Raw genomic sequence first — 20557 nt, forward strand, 5'->3', positions numbered from 1 at the left:
GAAGTAAAGATAAAAAGGGGAAAGTGAAGTACCACGGGGGTGGGAAATCAAAGCCTAGACATTTGTTTAGGAGAAAACAGATCAACTATGGATTTCAGAAATAAAATGTTTATAAATTCAATGCAATATAAATCCCTTTGAATGTAAAATTTGAGTGTAAATTAAAAGGTTTATAAACTGTTAACTTTGGGCCTTAACTAGTACCAATTCTTGTGATCAAACAAGGCCACAACAGTTAAGATTGTGTTACCTGATTTCTTCTTACACTAGGTTGTGGACCGAGAGCAAACCCCTTTAATAAACTTGACAGCTTCACTCAGAAAACATTTTTGAATATATTTTTATTGATTTTAGAGAGGAAGGGAGAGATAGAAACATCAATGATGAAAGAGAATGATTGATTGGCTGCCTCCTGCATGCCCCCTACTGGGGATTGAGACCGCAACCCGGGCATGTGCCGTTGACCAGAATCAAACCTGAGACCATTCAGTCCACAGGCCGATGCTTTATCCTTGAGCCAAACCTGCTAGGGCATCCTCAGAACATTTTAAATAATCCACATTTTCTTTTAAGAAAGTGTTCTTACAAATTGTTTTACCATCCAAATATACAATAGCTTGGAAAACAATGACAAATTATAGCAACAGTACAAGTTTTATTTGGCTCTGATTTTACAGTTTTCTTACTGCATTGTCAATGTCACAAATCTGTTCCTTCAGCTGGCTGCTTGCTCGGGATTTAAAGAAAGACCCTTTCTTCCTGGTTTCATTTCACCTTCTGAATCGATCCAATATTTTCTAATATCAATTAGGACTTTTCCTTGAAAGTCCCGAACACTGACGCACCTCATCTTCCCAATCTGAAACATGTTGTCATCTCTGCTGCTGCTGTTCTGCTTGAAAAAATGGCAGGGCTCTTGAAATTTCACCAGTCTTTTGCTTCTTTACAGGGTTTTCTGAAATAACTTGCTTTTTCTCCTTTCATATTTTGTTAACTTTACTGTCAGAATTGCTGCCAGAAGAGGTGGAAGAAACAAGTCCCTTTAATTTAGGCATTGCTCCACTCCTGCTCTGGAACTTCCCTCTGCTCGCTTGCTGACTCACTAGCTTGAGACTCAAATAGATGTGTTATTGATATCCTGCTCCCCTTAATTATGAGGGAGAAAAGGTTTTTCTGCTAGAAATTTGGTAACTAAAATTTTCCCTCCTTCCTCCTGAGTCTTATGCTTGTCACTGAGCATGGCAGTTTCCTCATTGTGATGTGTCACTGTCCCTGCCCTAAGGGGCTCGCCGTTTTGATGGCAATGCAGTGTCATAATGGATAGGCTACAGGTGTGTCCAGGGTGATGATTTCTGACTTACTAGCTGTGTGACTTTAGGCAAACCAGATAACCTCTCTGAACTTAGGTTTTCTTATCTGGAAGATAGGGACAAGAGTGCCAGTTTTGCCCTGACTGGTTTGGCTCAGGGGTTAGAGCGTCGGGCCATGGACTGAAAGGTCCCGGGTTCGATTCTGGTCAAGGGCATGTACCTTGGTTGCAGGCTCGATCCCCAGTAGGGGGCGTGCAGGAGGCAGCTGATCAATGTTTCTAACTCTCTATCCCTCTCCCTTCCTCTCTGTAAAAAGTCAATAAAAGTATATTTAAAAAAAAAGAGTGCCAGTGTTGGGGTGTGAGGGCACGATGTAATGTGTATAAGGCACTTACAGTGGAACTTGGATCTTGAACTTTTTTTTTTTTAATATATTTTATTTTTTACAGAGAGGAAGGGAGAGAGATAGTTAGAAACATCGATGAGAGAGAAACATCGATTAGCTGCCTCCTGCACATCTACTGGGGATGTGCCCGCAACCCAGGTACATGCCCTTGACCGGAATCGAACCTGGGACCTTTCAGTCCGCAGGCTGACGCTCTATCCACTGAGCCAAACCGGTTTTGGCGGTTCTTGAACTTAATTCGTTTGGGAAAGCTTTTCCAGAAGTGAATTGTTCGAAGACCAAATCATTTTTTCCCATTATAAATAATGTAAATTTTGTTGTTAATCTTCACCCAAGGATACTTTTTCCATTGATTTTTTTTAGAGACTGTAAGGGAGAATGAGAGTGAGGGAAGAGAGAAACATTTGTGTGAGAGAGACACATCAATTGGCTGCCTCCCGCACATGCCCCAACTGAGGCTGGGGAATGAATGAACCTGCAACTCAGGTACATGTCCTTGACTAGAATCCAACCTGCGACTCCTTGGTTCGCAGGCCGAAGCTCTAACCACTTAGCAACACTGGCCAGGGCAGAAATTATGTAAATTGAATTAATCCATTCCAGACTCCCAAATGATTGTTTTAACCTTTCTTATACACAGTACATGTTTAATGTACTGTTCAATCTATAAATAAACACTTTAAAGACAAAAAAAGACATGAAATGTAAATGAAAATTTAACAAAAAATGTACAGCAAAAAATGAAAATTCATGTACACAGTAAGACCTTTAATATAATAAACATGAAAATATTTGCAACACAATTTCCTGAGATGTTGAAAACACAAGGTTTAGCAGTAAAGTGACTCATATGCATGTATTCTCTCCTTTGTCCCCTGAGAGATGCGTGACTGATCATACAAGTATCATCATGAAAGGGTTGTCAGGTCAAGAACTGAAGTTTTTTCGACAGCCGAGACATTTTTCGTGAACAACTTGGTTGAGAAATGAATTGTTCGAGATAGGAGCTTTTCAAGAACCCAGGTTTGATTGTACTTCTAAAGATGCTCAAGTGTTAAGAGCAAACATCATGTGGCAAGCAATAGCCAGAGGCTGACTCCCATGAGTCTGTTTCCTGGGAGAGGAAGGTGGTGGAGAAGTCTGTTAGGAAGTGGAGGAAGTGGTGGAGTGGCGATACAGGGCTGAGGGCCTGGCAGAAGTTCATGCAGCTGGTGGCTGCAGTCTGTAATTGTGTGGCTTTTCTCATCAGAGCTCTGGAGTTTTGTAGGCCAAGTGAAAAAGGAAGCAAAAGGGTAACAGGATTGAGGGGTTGGAGATGAAGAATGGTTGAAGTGACAGCATAAAATCTAAGGCAGATACAAAGGAAGGGCCAGGAGGGGCTGAGAGAATAACCTGGAGCAGTCAGTGGACTGAAAGGCAAAAAATGAACTCAGTGAGAATATGTAGGACCAAGAAGGCATCATTAGAGGACAGGTGAGTCTAGAAGCTGCAAAGGTCCAGGGTTTGCTGAAGTGGAGCAAGCAGAGGAGGAGGGTATTGGAGATGTATCATGGTCTCTTCCTATGGAGAAAAGCATATAAGCCAGTGCTCAAGTCTTCAGTGAATTGGGAGGCTTGTCCCCTATGGGCTCTATCCTTTCCCAGGGTTTCAGGAATCAGAGGGGTGCCATCTGAATTCCCCACCCAACCCACTTCCTTGGGACCCTAGATGACCAGGTGGACTCTTCATTGTTTTAAGGGTTGCTCATTTTCCCAGGGAAACACAAGGGGACGTTCCCCATTCATTAAAGTGCTCATAGTTTCTTGCTGATAAGTTCTGATTCCCTCTAATATCCTATCTAATAAAGAGAGAATATGCTAATTGACTGCCCCACCCTCAAAGAAAGAGGCGCCCATAGCCAATAAGGAGGGAATATGCTAATTGAATGCCATGCCCTCAAAGATGGCAACACCCATAGCCAATAAGGAGGGAATATGCTAGTTGACTGCCCCACCTTCAAAGATGGCGGCACCCACAGCCAATAAGGAGGGAATATGCTAGTGGACTGCCCCACAGTCAAAGATGGAGGTGCCCACAGCCAATAAGGAGGGAATATGCTAATTGAATGCCATGCCCTCAAAGATGGCAACACCCATAGCCAATAAGGAGGGAATATGCTAGTTGACTGCCCCACCTTCAAAGATGGCGGCACCCACAGCCAATAAGGAGGGAATATGCTAGTGGACTGCCCCACAGTCAAAGATGGAGGTGCCCACAGCCAATAAGGAGGGAATATGCTAATTGAATGCCATGCCCTCAAAGATGGCAACACCCACAGCCAATAAGGAGGGAATATGCTAGTTGACTGCCCCACCTTCAAAGATGGCGGCACCCACAGCCAATAAGGAGGGAATATGCTAATTGACTGCCCCGCCCTCAAAGATGGTGGAACCCACAGACAATAAGGAGGGAATATGCTAATTGACTGCCTCTCTCTCAAAGATGGTGGCGCCCACAGCCAATAAGGAGGGAATATGCTAATTGACTGCCCCTTCCTCAAAGATGGCGGCGCCCACAGCCAATAAGGAGGGAATATGATAGTTGACTGCCCCAATTTCAAAGATGGTGGTGACCACAGCCAATAAAGAGGAAATATGCTAATTGAATGCCACACCCTCAAAGATGGCAACACCCACAGACAATAAGGAGGGAATATGCTAATTGAATGCCATGCCCTCAAAGATGGCAGCACCCACAGCCATTAAGGAGGGAATATGCTACTTGACTGCCCCGCCCTCAAAGATGGTGGAACCCACAGCCAATAAGGAGGGAATACGCTAATTGACTGCCTCGCCCTCAAAGATGGTGGCGCCCACAGTCAATAAGGAATATGCTAATTGCTGGCACACCTTCAAAGATGGCAGCACCCACAGCCAATAAGGAGGGAATATGCTAATTGACTGCCCCGCCCTCAAAGATGGTGGCACCCACAGCCAATAAGGAATATGCTAATTGCTGGCACACCTTCAAAGATGGCAGCACCCACAGCCAATAAGGAGGGAATATGCTAATTGACTGCCCCTTCCTCAAAGATGGTGGCACCCACAGCCAGTAAGGAGGGAATATGCTAATTGACTGCCCCGCCCTCAAAGATGGTGGCACCCATAGTCAATAAAGAGGGAATATGCTAATTGACTGACCCGCCCTCAAAGATGGTGGCGCCCACAGCCAATAAGGAGGGAATATGCTAGTTGACTGCCCCACCTTCAAAGATGGCGGCACTCACAGCCAATAAGGAGGAAATATAATTGAATGCCACACCCTCAAAGATGGCAACACCCACAATGAGGGAATATGCTAATTGATGCCCCTCCCTCAAATATGGCAGCACCCACAGCCAATAAGGAGGAAATATGCTAATTGAATGCCATGCCCTCAAAGATGGCAATGCCCACAGCCACAAGATGTCAGCGCCCAGTCCCCTTTGCCCCGCTGGCACTCTGCACATTTGCCTCCAGAGTCTTCCAGTCCCCTCAGCTCCCCAGCCGCCCAGGGCTGGCCCGAGACGTAGGCAAGCCTTGGATGTTGGCTGCCCAGCCGCCCAGGGTCACCCAAGGCGCAGGTAACCAGGGCCAGCCGAGGCTTGTGCTGACGGCAGTGGCAGCAGCAGAGGTGTGATGGGGGTGTCTCCTTCCCCTGATCGACGAGTCACCTCCCGCCCCTGAGGGCTCCCGGACTGTGAGAGGGGGCAGGCCAGGCTGAGGGACCCCCAACTCCAGTGCATGAATTTTCATGCACTGGGCCTCTAGTAGTAAATATAACCCAGGGGTTCTGCCCTTTGCTTTTATTGCCCTGGGCCTAAGGCTCATCAAAGACTACTGCCCTCTCCTCCCAACTCTGCCTTTAGCTGAAATGTGGTTTGACTAAGTGCTCTTATGTACTGGTGACCCATCATGTAGGAGCATGCAGAAGGAACCTGTCTCACTGGACCTCCAGTGCTGTCCTGCAACAACCATGTGTGGGTGGGTAGGTTGAATAGCTCGAGAACATGAGCCCCAGAGATGTGTAGCAATGATCTAGAAGCTGCAACCTGTGCCCACCCCATCCCCCTCACTGAAGTCCATGGGCCCAAAAGTGCAGCCTTCCAAATAAGCACTGTCCCCAAGGAGGGAGGCCCAATGGTGGATATCAGCCATTGAGGACATAGCAGTGTTCAACAGGGGCCCGGAGCTCTACGAGGCACAAGATAAGGGTAGTCAACAAAATAGAGATTGTGATGATTTCTCCATTTATACCCTTCAGCCACAGTGCTCTTTCTACCCCCATCCCCCTGGTCAAAGATGATCAATTTGCCCCTTTTAAGGGATGGCAACATCTGAGAAGTGCTATTTTGGGTCAGAATGGGTTTTTGTTGTTTTTAATTGGATCCAAGCACTGTTATAGGTCTGTTTTGTCTTGTTTGTAATTTGTGTTCCATGCAATTGCATGGAACTGAGTATGTCCTTGAAGAAAGAAAAAAATTCAGGTTTTAGGGTCAGTAGTAACACCTTATAGCAATTACACTGGGTAGAATAAAATGACAGGAGGCAAGTTATTTATATGCTACTTTTATTTCTGTAAGGATACACTGAAACGTTAGATGATATTAGCTAATGACAAAATGTAGAAATGAGGCATTGGCTTCTCTAACCATAGCTACAAGAATGTTAATATGTATTGTCATTACATGTTCACTTTGATATCATCTCATTTTATTATGTAATATAACAATTAGATAGAATACAGTAAGTAGGTGATCCGGCATCTCAGGTAAGCACTACATGTAAATCTGCCTGTGAGGACAGTGACCTCCCCACTCCCCCAGAAATCGAGCTAAACTCTTGAGGAACAGTCCTAAGAATCACAAGAGACATTGGTGAGCCTCTTTAACAGATCAACAAAAGAACAACAACTATTATGTTACAAGGGATTCAACTTGCCACTGTTTGGAAATGTCACATCCATGTCAATGACCGTCCTGATGGCTGCTCAGCTACCCCTCTAGAGATTTATGGTTACTTCTATAGGATGACTTCAAACTGCAGGAACGTTCGAGGGGGCTAAAATGTTTTCATGCAAGTCTCCAAACCCATAATCTATGTTGTTATTAATTAAAACAAAATATTATTAATTAAACACACCCAACAGCTGGGTTAGTTTTGTTAAGCTTCCAGAAGTATTCACTGTGACGATGTTCCTCTGAAACAGGCTCGTTCTCTCAGATCTGCCTACACTTTCCACATCACCTGCATGTTCCATGCTTGAAAGTAGGAACGTTCAGAAAACACGGCACACGGGGAACTCAAATGTTAGTACGGGGGAAAGGTCAGTTTAGCATCACAGCTAAGTTCAAACGTTAATTTTCTAGAAATTCGTATTAGTCGATCAAAAGCACAAAAGAACAGAAGGAAGGTTTTGATGAAGTTAAACCATGCATTTCGGTAAATTCTCTTTCTGCTCACAGAACACAGGGTGAGCAATGAGTTGAAGCAGCCGCTACAACTCTTGTGTGTCATGTGATGACACGGTGGGTCCCAGCTGAGTCACAAAGGGCATCTCAGTGGGGGCTTTATTTCTTAGGCTTGTTGCTTACATCACTAAGCAGCTAAATGGTTAGCACTTTTCTGCTCTATGATAAACATGCAGAAGAGTCAATCTAAGTGTTCATTTTTTAATGCAGCCATTGCAAAATTAACTTTGCTGCAGAGTTGGTTTTGCTAAATTCTAGAATGATCACTGTGCCCTTATTTGAGTAATACTGTAAAATGGGAGAAAAGACAGGAACAACTTTGAAGAGGTGAAAGGCCACTCTTTCCCTATGGATGGTATAGGGCAGAGGGTGAGGACACAAATAACAATACTCAATTCCATTTTACAGGACAGGAGCCCCTGTCACTTTACAGCTTTTTGGCACAGTCGGGACAATACACATGCTCCTGATGGAAAACAAAGCGCTTGTTGGCCAGATTCACGGAGCATTTTTTGCAGTGGAAGCAGTAGTCGTGCCAGGATTGTCCTTCATAGGCCACCACACTGGAGCCTTTACCAAACCCTGTGGAAAACACAAAAGAGAACAAAAGAGAAAATTGAGTGAATACAGGTGAGAGATACACGGCTGCCTTGCCCATTTACAGAGCTAATAAGCACAGGGCAGGATCTGCCCAGCTCCCAGGCCACCCCTCTCCACCGTGATCTGTCCCCTACGCCATGCCGCCGTGACCCTGCTACAGCTCTCAAGGACCTCAGAAGATGCCAGAGCTCAGCCAAAGGTTTCTGTGATTTAAAGAACCCACAATCCCATGCCACTTCAATCGCCCTGTAACACTTGCACCGACCTCCCAGCATAACCAGTTTCTTTGATTTAGGTCAGGGCCATGGCATCAAAGTGGCCACCAGGAGGCAAACTTGGGCTGTTTGTGGGGTATGCACTTACCGGGCCTCGAGGAGCTGCTAAGCTTCGATTTTTTCTATAAAGAACCACCACCCACGAGGGACAAGTCCTCTCTCCACCCGGATGCCTGCCCCGGAGGTTGGCGCTGGGAAACAGGGTGAGAGGCAAGCGTTTCCCGTGGCACACTGGGGGCTTCCTAGCTTTAGAGACTGGGTGGCTCACTCTTGACACAGTCCTTTTCCCTGAGGATGGCAAAAGTCTTCTCAAATGTACATTTCAAGGCTCCCCGGGGAGATGGGAACAGTGGAGGCGGGGAAAGGGCCCAGGGCACGTGGATCGCGGCCGCGAGATGAGGAATGAAATGATTAGCTCGGGTGGCAACAAAGCTGCCCACAGGCACCTCTGAGCTAGCCTTCAGCTATGGGGTGTTATGATCCCAGCCTATCACTCTTCAGCCTCCCTCCCCTTCTTTCCCCTAGCCTCTACCCCACCCCCACCACCCCTTTCCCCCCTCCCCTCCCCGCCCCCACCCCCACCCCCAGAATCCCACGCGTGCGCAGTGCCTGCCCATGGCCTGCCCATGGCGTGGGTCTCAGGCTCGTGAACTCCGCAGCACAGCATCGTTAGTCAGCAGCAGTCAGGAAGTGTTCTGTATTGCAAAGGCTAACCTGGCCTGGGGGAGAATTCAAAACTATTTGGGGGTCTTCAGGACCACAATGGCAAGGGGAGGGGGCATTCTTTGGGGCCTTTATGGATGAAACAGAAGTAGGAAAATGAGAGTTGGTTACCATGCGCAAAACCTAGCCTGGCCGACTTAGCAAGGACTCTTTAGCCTACCAGTGATGGGGTTCTTGCATCCAGCACACTTCTTGGCCACAAAGTTCTTGTAGCAATCCACGCAGTAATACTGGTCCTCCACAGCGGTGAAACGCTGCCCAGCCAGCTTCTTAGAGCAGGTAACACACACAAAGCACTCGGCATGCCAGGGCTGATCCTGGTAAGTGATTCCTCCAGATGTGATGGCCTAGACCAGGGAGTGTAGCACCGAATTCAGATTCAACAACTCTTTTGTTGAATGCCTACTATGTACCAGGCACTGTGCTGGGCGCTTTGGTCTACAATATCTCATTTAATCACCATAACGGCCATGGGAGGCAGGTGCTATTATTATCCCCAGGTTACAGGTGAAGATACTGAGGCTCAGAGAAGGCGAACTAGGTGGTGGAGGCAGGCTTCTAGAGCCCGGGCTGCCTGTGCCTCCAGGGTGAGTGCCTTTCAGACAGCCTGAGTTGGCCCCGTACAGTTTTCTACTCCCAGTCTCCTCATCTGTAAAATGAGCATAATAATTCCCACATCACAGGGCCGTCGTGGGGATGGAATGGGATAGTGTGTGTGCAAGTGCTCTGCCAACTGTCAAAAACGCTTCTAGAAATAGTCCATACAGAACTCCCTTGACAACATACCTTGTTGCACTTCACGCAATGCTTGGCAAATTTGGACTCATGGCAAGTCACGCAGTAGAAGTCCTCCCCTTTCGGGAAGAAGCTTCCAGAGCCGATGACTTGCTTGCAGTTGCTGCAGGTGAAGCAGTCTTTGTGCCAGACGGTCCCCTTGTACTCCACATTCTGATCTCCTGCAGGGGGAGGAAGCAATTGGATAGCCCCACTGATAGTGCTCTGCAGGGGGCTGCATCCACTCAACTCCAACCATGGGCCCTCGAGAGGTGAGGGAATGCAGGCCCTGCAGTGACTGGCCTCACGCTTCTGATGAACCTACCCATGGGAGGTTTCTCAACAATGGCCTACTTGTGGGTGTGCCAACCCAGATCTGTCAGGGAGGGGACCCCAGCTATAGTGTTTGAGGAATAGACACCCGAGACCCCACTCCCACACCCTTTGTGGACTTAGAGATTCTATAAGGGATGGTCTGACCCAGAGTTACACTCTAAGGAAAAAGCATGCTTCCATCACTTACTCTACCCAAATGAGAAAGTGCTACATACTTTTCACTTCCTTCTCTTGCCACAGACAGTTCTCTCCAGTGGTCTTTAGTTTCCGAATGTGTGCGTGTGTGCGAGCATATATGTGTACGCATGTATACATATATATATATGCGTGCATATATATGCTAAAAGCTAAAAGCAGCTCCCAGTAGCATTAGCCCCATCGTCCCAAGCAACCCCACATCATCTCTACCCATAGGCCTCCTCCCTGGCCATCCCAGGAGTGAGTATGGGCAGTACCTGCCACAATTGGCTTGAAGCAGCCCTTGCACTTGGGGGAGTCCTCCCGAGTGGTGCACTTGTTGCACAGGATCTTGTTGTCCTTGGACATAAAAGTCTCGTTGGCCAAGGGGTGCAGGCACTTGGCACAGCGGAAGCAGGTGTCATGCCAGTAGCGGTTCTTATAGTGCACCTCCTGGAAACCAAGCAGAAGGGATGGGCTGCTGTGAGTGACACAGGGGTGCGAGGAGGGGGGCAGGGGCCTACTACTACCCCTTACACCTGGGGATGCCCTGACGTGAATGTTCTAATTGAGAAACATGAAGGATACTGAGGTGAGGATGGAAGACTCACAGTTCCTGTAACAAGAGAAAGTACAACCAACAGAGCTGGCATGGGCCTTGGCACCAGCTGCTCCAAGTCCCACACAGAGAGCTCAGGACACTGTCAAGGGAACAAGCACTAGAAGCAAGGGTGGCTGGCTCCTGGGCCGGGGCCTCTGTTTCCTTGTCTCTGTGCCACTGCCTGTCCTGACTTCCACATGGGTAGCTGCAATGATGAGGAGGACTCGGGAGAGGGCGGGCTTTTGTTGTCTCAGTCACAGGACAACCAACCCGTCCTGTCCCAATGTTACCTTGGAGTCCGCACCGATGGGCTTGCGGCATTCCACACAGGTGTTGGCGCAGAACTTGTCAAAGCACTTCAGGCAGCAGTGGTGGCCATCCTTTTCCACGTACTTCTTCCCCTGCAGGGGGTCCCTGCAGTAGTGGCAGTCAAACTTCTCAGCCATGGTGCCCACCTTGTACCTGGAGGGACCTATGGGGGCAAACAGAAAAAACAAATGACAAATGGAAAGACCAGCATACTGTGCCACAGAGGCTTCCGGGGGGAGGGGGGGGAAGCTGTGCAAGGCTGCATGGGGCCTGCAGGCACCAAGGCCAGAGACACTTCACTGAGACTCCTAGGAAGAAAGAGCCCTTGAAGGTAGCTCCCCAGGAGCCAGAAGGCCAAAGGTCAGGGAAGTCCCTGGGGACTCGGGAGAAACCCCTGCTGGGATATCCCGCTGTGCTGCTTCATAGGACACTGAGGGGGACAAGTGGATTAGAGCTTGTGTTGGCCCGACAGGGGCTCTGGGCAGTGCAGTGGCTCTGAGCAGTGATGTGAAGGAGTGCAGGGGTGTGACGGAGCAGCCAAGAGAGAAGGAATTGTTTTACATAAAGGGAAACACAGCTTTAGGCACAGTCTGCATGCAGCAGCTGCGGGGTGGGGTGGGGGTAGGGGGGAGATGCTCAGCCCAGTCACAGGCTGGCTGGCTGGCTCAGCCGGCTTGTGGAGGAGGGAGGTGCCCAGACCCTCTGCTTCATGGGCTACGTTCTAAAGCAGCGGTGGCCAACACGGTTCAAGGGTCACCCAGTATCCTTGGACCACCGGTCCGTGAGGTCCGAAAGGTTGGTGACCGCTGTTCAAGACACTAAGCTAGAAACCTCCCTGCCAGCTTCCAGCTCCTCCCCCATAACTTCTTAGTGGGGTGGGGGGTGAGGGGTGGGGGCGTGGAATAGCATCCTCCTGAAGCCTCACTTTCCTCCTGACTGTAAAATTCAGTTCATCTGAACAAAGACTTATTGCTGTCTCTAGACAATGCTAGGCACCCAAGCAATCCTTATTAATTTGCTTAAAATGTCTGCATTAACTTTAAATCTGGCAGAACACTTTTATATCCTACAGAGTTTTGTCTAAGGTAAATTGACTGACTTTTGAGACCTGGGCAATCAAGCAAGAGAAAATTTATTAAACTGGCACTCTCAACTGGTACTGGCAAATTTTGCAACTGTAAATTACTTGTCATAGTGATGTGCAGTTTGGGGACATGCCAAAATTAAATCCCCCTTTGTTCAAGCAAGTGAGAGGATAGATATAGTCAATGAAGTGATACTATTCAGGACTTTGGCTGTTTGAAAAATTGCAATTTTAAAGTAAAATCTGGGGGGAAGGGAATAACTTATAAAAAGTGTTAAGCTGATTATTCCAATAACTTCTTCCACTGCCTTCATATGAATAAGTCCCCTCATCCCATCCTGATTGACCCCCACCCACCCCTGACTCTAGATCACCCACCTGCAATTACAAACACTGCTAAGGCACCCTGTTAACCTGTCATCAAAAAGGTACCAAATGTGAGTATCTACAAGTTCTCAGCTTCTTAAACATATATTAACTTGTTTGTCTCTCCCTGAACAAGAAACTCACACAGACAAATAAACAGCAAGTATTTAATTTGCTCAGGAAACATGAGAATGGAGACTATTTGTCCAGCTACCCACAAACATGGTTATTGTGCTAGCAGATATCCCCAGCATAATTTAGAAAGAATGAGGGAAAAGCAATGAGCAGTTGCCCGATACTCACCGCAGCTCTTCCACTAACTGAACAGCCCCAAACTCCCTCTTTGGGTCCCATTCCCAGCCTTTTTTTTATACAAACACATGTCCAAGTTGTTTGGATCTTGTTGCCATAGGCAACCAAATAGCAGAGTGTGAGCTAAGGAAACCGCACCCTGTGTCTCAGACCCTGCCTCGGTGAAGGCTGGTGAACTGTCACTCAGAATTGGGTCAGTTTCTGAAGCCAGCCCAGCAAAAGAGGGAATCAGACCACTGAAGAAGCATCATGTTCTGAGCCAGCCCAGATCCAGCTTGTGCTGGCACACAGACAGACCCCTCATCTCCATAGAGTGATGATTGAAACATTCTTGGGCAAAGATAATTGCTCGAGACAGCTGTATCACAGCAGAGATTTATCAAGACCAGAGAATAGTTCTTACTAGTACTTTCCCCCAAAAGGAAAGCAGGATGTTCCCTTACACAATTGAGTTAGAAATGAAAAGTACAGACATGGTGAAACCAGGGTCCATCTCCTTGAACTATGCAGTTTACATAAGGCAGCTTTAAAACTTCCTTTAGCCTCAACATATAGAAAAATGTGCCTGTCACAGTGATAGCATGTTGAAAATCACTCTCCTATTTCATTCTTGCTGGTCCTTCACATGTCACATAAAATCTTTATCTTACTGGCTTTTTCCATATTGAAATTGTGCACTCAACAAAAATTTACTTTCTTAAAATCTCCAGTAACAGTAAATGCCAGGAAATTAAATTATCAGTGGCTCCTAAATGCCATTTGGCAGGAAATCAGAATCTATAAGATTAGACTACACTGTCTAGTTATCTCAGCTGGTTTAGCCCTTCAGACTATCGTCTTGGACCATATTTGAAAATCCCTTCTCCCTTACCAAAGTCCCTATTTACAGAATAAAACTTTGAACATTACTCATTTTAATCTCATGCTCTTCTAGGCTTCAAGATGATGAAATAATCCATCGTTTTCCAATGAACATGGAAGTACCAGAGTGTGTTGTACATGGAGTCACATTCAATGAAGTTGCTCACCACTCTTATCATTCTTATAGTACAAGGTCTTAACCAAAGCAAAGGTCAAATTAAATGAATCCATTCCAAGTTAATGATGTTTTGGGATACTAGCTTTAGGCATTATTTTTTTTTCTTTCTGCAGTGTGAAAAATCCAAGGTCACCCTTTTAGAACTGATTTCCACAGTGGACTCAAGCTTTTTTCTTTTTTCTTTTTTTTAAAATATATATTTTATTGATTTTTTACAGAGAGGAAGGGAGAGGGATAGAGAGAAACATCGATGAGAGAGAAACATCAATCAGCTGCCTCCTGCACACTCCCCACTGGGGATGTGCCCGAAACCAAGGAACATGCCCTTGACTGGAATCGAACCTGGGACCCTTGAGTCCGCAGGCTGACGCTCTATCCACTGAGCCAAACCGGTTAGGGCAAGCTTTTTTCTTTTTTAAAAAAATCCTCACCTGAGGATATGTTTTTCATTGATTCTAAAAAGAGAAGAAGGGAGAGGGGAGTGAGAGAAAGAGAAAGCACTGATGTGTAAGAGAAACATCGATCAGTTCCTTCTCGTACATGCCCTGACTGGGGATCAAACCCACAACCTGGGTATGTGCCCTGACTAGAAATCGAACCCATGACCCTTTGGTGCACGGGAAGATGGCCAAACAACTGAGCCACAGCAGCCAGGGCAAGCCTTTTTCATATGTGTGGAAACACTTATTTGTCAAGATAAAATAGGCACTTCTAGGAATGTTGGCTTTATTGCCTAATAAGTGACAGGCTGGAAATACTTAAAGCAAGTTAACAATGTCGATGGCAAATTTGTAAACTTTAGTACTCTTTTGCAATAAATCCAATTAATTGGAACTCGGCAACCCGAATTAGCTTACCTCGTGTTTTTCTAACCTTATGATTATTTGGTCTCAAACTATTTCAAACTGTCACGCAGTGTGCTTAGGAGGAAGCTGGAATAATACATTCCTGCTGATGAGATAGTTACCATGTCAAAACTTTGTATAAAATATGAACGATGTGTACAAGAGCAAAATATTTTGTTACCACTTATCTTCAAAGAGGTTAACAACTCTAAGAGCTTATAAATGACAACACTGAGAGCTTCCGAAAAGACAGAAAATACCCAGATTTGTGGGCTCCATCGAAATGAGATCTAGTTAGGCGCTGACTTCACGATGAGAGAAACGCTTTGTACTTTCCTTTCTTTCCCTTTGTTGTAAATAAGAGAATAGAGAAAAATGATGGAATTGATCTTTTTTCTTTGGGGCTCTCTTTAATCTTAATTAATGACATATACTGAGGTGTTTATCTCTGAGGGAACAATTTTTATCCCTTTAGCAATTTCTAAGTACATGAAATCCGAAGACTTTTAACCTCCCCAAACTTCCAGATGTTTGCCTTGACCTAGTGCTGTTATCTGGGAAAGGGCATGTCATCAATCATTAAATGAAACTTGGATACATATAACTACAGCTCTGCTTCCCTTCCTGCCTGTCTCTGTCCAGGCCATGTTTGCCCTAGGGTAGCTCTCTAATTTTAACCTCACAGTGTGGCCCTCATCTGGACATGGTGATGAGGTTTCTCTATCACAGAAAAGTTTGCCAATATACTAGGAGCCCCAGGAACCTAATTCAGGGCTTTGTATACACAAGTAACACAGTACATGCCTATTGACTGACAGACGGAGATAAGTCACCACCATTAAAAGCTTTTAAAATTTCTTTTATTAAAAGCATTTTACAACAAATATTTCTGTTTTGGAAAATCAGGGGCAGCTCCTGTGACCCTAAGGTGCTGACATCTAACCGACAGTCCTTTATAGACTTAGTAGGTTAGAATGCAGTTGGAAATGTAACTGGAAGATCAAGTTTTAGATATTTATTCCAAGGTGGTAGCCTGACTTTCATGCTGTGCCTGCTTCAAAAGCCACATCATTCTTCACTTAATAAACAAGCTTCCTCTTTCAGAAAATTCCTGAACAACATCCAACATGCTACGAGGTGCCTACATAAACCTCAGTATATCAATAAAAACTTTCGGGTTTTTATTTAATCATGCACATATATAAATAATATAACATTGCAACTTTTTTTTACTATAAATCTCTCATTAGAGAAAATTCTGTTTGTATTTAATAATCTTGCTTGTATTTTTATGTGTATTTTCTCACATATTTCATACTAATGTTCATTTTCCCCTCCTGCCTAAGTGGCTCAAAATAAGAATATTTAAGGAAAAAGTGAATATTATAACTAGGTAGCATTTTTCTAACTAAGCACTTTCTCTGAGTGGTATAATGTACAGTGTAAACAGTGAACAGCAACCCAAATGGAAAAAAAAAAGTTCAGTCTATTTCTGGTCTGTTAATTGCTAAGTCCAACATACCAGTATGTTAGTCACTCTGTGTATAAATATTGGCTTCTAAAGAAAGGGTATATTGCTTTCCTGAGAACATTCAACAAATGGAACGGAGCCTTAGCAGATGAATAAGACCCTTGTTTAATAGACATGCTCACGCACCTGGGGGTGTCGTCAGACATTTGGGAATAAATGCCTAAGTAGCTGGAATGAGGCAAAGTTCATGAGTCATGGTTGAAAAGTAGTCTTTCATAGAATTTCATAGAAAATCAGAAAGTGTTTTTTCCCTTAAAAACAGAATGTGTGCAGAATGATTCAATGTTACTAACAACTTCACTTGTACACTGCATTTAGGAAAAAAACATATAAATCTCTTTTGGATCACTGATAGACAGGTAACACAATTTAGATTATAGCTGGTATCAGGAGGGTTAGATAGAGATTATTAAACAAAAAATTATGTCACTGAACTTCCACTAGGTCAGATTCTATTCTAGTGCTATTTTGTTCATAGTTGAAGCTTTTCTTAACATTTTTTAAATTTATGAGAGAGAGAGGGGGGATGGGGGGAACCTTGATCGGTTACTTCCCACACATACCCCAACCCAGGATCAAATCTGCAATCTGGGTATGTGCCCTAACCGGGAATTGAACCCACCAGCTTTTGGTGCACGGGGCAACGCTCCAACCAACTGAGCCACCTGCCCAGGGCGAAACTTTCCTTAATGTTGTATACATTATGTGCAGCATGTTCTGTCTTCCCTATAGGAAAAAAGCACTTCCAACCTGACAGCAATAAAACATGTTTTTAGTTTCTCTAGCTGTGGTGAAGCAGTAGGCAGTCATTTAGTGGTAATTAAAAGTACAAAACATTCAGCTTCACCCTCAACCAAATGTTCTGACTACCATTTTTTCAGTTATTTAAAGCCAATCCAGTTTGATGATTCCCCCTCACCTCACCTTTTCATTTTCCATCCCTGCCCTGAGAATAGACTGCTGTGGCTGTGTAACCCACTGGGCAGTGGCTGGTGAAGTGAATCAATGGCTGCATAGTATGGCAAACGATATAACTTCCCTCTCACCCATACCCCACCCGCTCCTCAACTTGAAAGGCCAAAGGGTATAGGATTTCAATCTACATAATTTTGTAGACTGTAAGTGTTCAATAACAAAAGTATAAATTCTTGTCCTTGAAATCTCCTCTCAGTATGGGGATGGTCACTAAAAATGGATTCTGATCCAGTTTTGTCCACACAAAGCCCATTTCAGGGCAACGTGGATTTTCCTTCTGTGAGGACTTCTCTTTCCTTTGCTTTCATGGACCTAAGGACCCAAGGCAATACAAAACAATAGTTCCTGATTTAAAAACCCATCTAAAAGGTGTCAATTAGTTTATCTAATTTACTCACAGTTATAGCCTCCAGATTTAAGCAACAATAAAGTTGGGGATGGGTGCAATTTAAAAACAATGCTTGAGTGTGCTATAATTATGTCACCTTTTCAATACAATATATCCCTATTTCGTCACGCAATTAGTAAATAAAATGTGGAGTTTCTCTACCAGTTAACATGCATTCAAGATCCATTGGAACAACTGGTACTGCTGAATAGTGTGCCTACACTCAGAGAATGTGTATGCTGGCCGATTACCATAATCTCAGGCATGCGGTGCCATGTTTGTAAAATGGCTCCTGGGAGGAGTGGGTAAAAACAAATAGCTCTTGAACTCTTGAACAAAGAAGACACTGCATATTAATTCATTAAAGTAGGAAGTTCTATTGCAGCACATTTGTTTTAAAACACCAAAGGAGACATTTCTAAACTATTCCCATTGTTTAAATTTTGAGAGGTAATCACAAGTTTGCAAAAACAATTTTTCTAAAAGACTGCCACTGATAATTACTTTGTCCCTTAATCTGAAAACCGGGAGATAGGACAAAGTGCCTGGTTTCTAAGAAAGGGAACCGTTACTTAGGGAGAGGGCAACAAAGCAACAACAACATTCCAGACTTTGGAGGAGAGACAGGCAGCAGGCTGACTGACGAGAGCTAACTGACGAGAGAGAACCGGCCATTCTGAGGAGATTGCCTGTCCTTTAGTCCTTTGACCCCTATTCCGTGGTGTCTTGTCCATGACCAAAAAGCTTCCTTAACATCACATTACAAAACAAGAGGAAGACTCTTAGAGTAATGACGGTCTGGAGGTTCTGAAATTTTGCCCCTTTCCAATTAATAACCTAAGTGTTATAGCAAAAGGATCATAGCTGTTTCTTCAGGAAGACTAAAAACATTGTTCAGAAAAGGTGAAGATAGGTGGTAAGTTATTATGGAATTTCTTAGTTATAAATATTCCTCCTTCCAGCACCATATTCAATTGACCGTTTCCCAAACACCTTAAATTTGATTTAAAGCACTGTCAAGATAAGGATTTGTATCTTATATATCACCAAAAATTTCTAACCAAAAAACCTTCTGTCTTCACACAATTTCTTAGTTTCATAAAATGTCCTGAAAAATGTACAATATAGTATAACATTTAGTTTTTTATAAAATAAACCACTCAAACTGCTAATTTTACTAGAATAAGAATAATATTTTGTCTTTAAAACAGCATCAGAAGGCAAGGACAGAACAGAGATGAGCAATGTCTTATTTACTATTTAGACAACACTAAATTCATTTAACCAAAAAGTATTTTTTAGGCAAATGATGGATTTACTGCCCTAGCAAACTTGTGCTCAATAGAAGATAAAGAATATGAAGCTTTTACCTGAGTGTCTATGGGAAGCCATGGCTCAGAGACCAAGTTCAGGAGCAGTACCTAGACAGTCCTCCCTGGACCCCAGCTGATAAGGCTCTGGCTCATTTGTGAACATACATTTAAGGGGAAGCAGCTAACACAAAAATAACTGAGAGCAGATGTCCCACCCCTCCCCAGAGATCACAACCTTAATCCCACTAGAAAATTCTTAACCATTTTAGGTGATCCAAGGGAGAAGAATAGAACCCAGTAAAAATACCAAACACTACATATAAATACCTGTGGGGCTACTCAGCATCCAAATTAGCTCCAGAGCTAGAGAGGCCACATAGAAAGTCATCCCTGTACCAGAATAAAATTTGGACTCAGCTCTGGCATAGCTTAACACTGAGCCACCCTTGTTAACCCACTTTATATGCCTAAAGAGCTTGTATTTGGCCCTACGAAGAATTCATTTTTGTGCCATTAATGATAAAAGTAACTATAAGAGATAGACTTATGTTACCAGTATAATTGAAAGGAATTAGACAGTATGAATATAGAGACCACAGGCATTATCCATGTCCTCCTTGGTATGTACCAGGTTAGCAGAATTACTGAAAAGAACAATTCTAGCCACACATCTCCTTAGTGTCAGACAGAGCAAGGAAGAATAGAGACAAACACCCCTATACCCCCTATGTACACAAGGAAGAGACTTTGTCCCACAAATGAAATATCTTGCTTTTCACTGCAGGGACAATAAAAGTAAAAATATGGATGGACCTCAGAGGGAAGGTAGGGGAGGGTGGGGTAAGGGGGAGAGATCAACCAAAGGACTTGTATGCATGCATATAAACCTAACCAATGGACACAGACAACAGGGGGTGAAGGCATGAGTGGGGAGTTGGGGGGCAATGGGGGGGACAAGGACACATATGTAATACCTTAATCAACAAAGAAATTTTAAAAAATATGGATGGAAATGATAATGGCAACCTATCATGCTGTAACAGCTCAACAGACCATCTGATGGCTGGAGGCTGGTCACTAGGAACAAACTCTAGGAAAAGCCACAGGATGGCTGTAAGTCCCTCGATGACCCCCTGGCCCTGTTCCTTCTCTGGCCCTATCCCTGCCCTGCCCCCACGCTGTCACTCCCTTCAACTACAGCCTCATTGGCCTCCGAGCTATCCCTTGTACCCTCCAGACACGCCCCACCTCAGGGTCCCAACACTGATTCCCTCAGCACCAATCCTCTCCGGGTTCCTCCTCTGCTTCCTCAAGGCTTTACTCCAAGTCACCGTTTTAGTGATGTCTTATTTGACCACCTTATTTAAAACTGTAACCATGTTCCCTGCCCTGGTGTTTCCTACCCCCTTCCTTAATTTGTTCCCCACAATAATTACTTGTTGAAAAAAATTAATTAAAAGAAGCAAAAAGTGTTAATCAAGCCTCATATAAAATCAAAACATAGTCCCACCTGGAACCCTAAAAATGGCTTTGGCCACTGAAGTTCAAGGAAGGCAGCTAACCCTTCACTCTCCAATAGGCCCTGGGCTTAGTACCTTATAGACAGTCTCGTCTAGTGCATGTCACTGATTTTGCCCTATTCATCCATCTCCCCTACCAGGGTGAGGGCTGGGAATATGGCTTTACTTGTCTCCCTATTCCCAGC

General features: G+C 44.6%; 1 protein-coding gene and 1 pseudogene across 8 annotated transcripts in view; both read right to left on the minus strand.

Moving 5' to 3' along the window:
• Positions 1-606: 606 nt before the first annotated feature.
• LOC106698081 lies at positions 607-1055 on the minus strand (annotated as a pseudogene).
• Positions 1056-6286: 5231 nt separating this feature from the next.
• The window catches only part of FHL1 (four and a half LIM domains 1), a 62817-nt gene continuing 48546 nt past the window's right edge, over positions 6287-20557 (minus strand). The window contains exons 1-8 of one of the 8 annotated variants that reach the window (XM_014458112.1): positions 18910-19002; positions 16303-16427; positions 10981-11162; positions 10368-10542; positions 9589-9758; positions 8963-9149; positions 8168-8367; positions 6287-7786 (exon numbers count right to left, since the gene is read on the minus strand). In XM_014458112.1, coding sequence (XP_014313598.1) covers positions 7703-7786; positions 8168-8367; positions 8963-9149; positions 9589-9758; positions 10368-10542; positions 10981-11136 — 972 coding nt within the window. In that variant the 5' untranslated portion in view covers positions 11137-11162; positions 16303-16427; positions 18910-19002 and the 3' untranslated portion in view covers positions 6287-7702. Of the gene's footprint in view, positions 7787-8167; positions 8368-8962; positions 9150-9588; positions 9759-10367; positions 10543-10980; positions 11163-12752; positions 12774-16302; positions 16428-18909; positions 19043-20557 lie in introns of those variants that run through there. The other 7 variants (XM_023757680.1, XM_006082047.3, XM_006082049.3 and 4 more) reach the window with 7 other exon arrangements.

This window comes from Myotis lucifugus, unplaced genomic scaffold (genome assembly GCF_000147115.1).
Source record: "Myotis lucifugus unplaced genomic scaffold, Myoluc2.0 scaffold_2, whole genome shotgun sequence".
Taxonomy (NCBI): Eukaryota; Metazoa; Chordata; class Mammalia; order Chiroptera; family Vespertilionidae; genus Myotis; species Myotis lucifugus.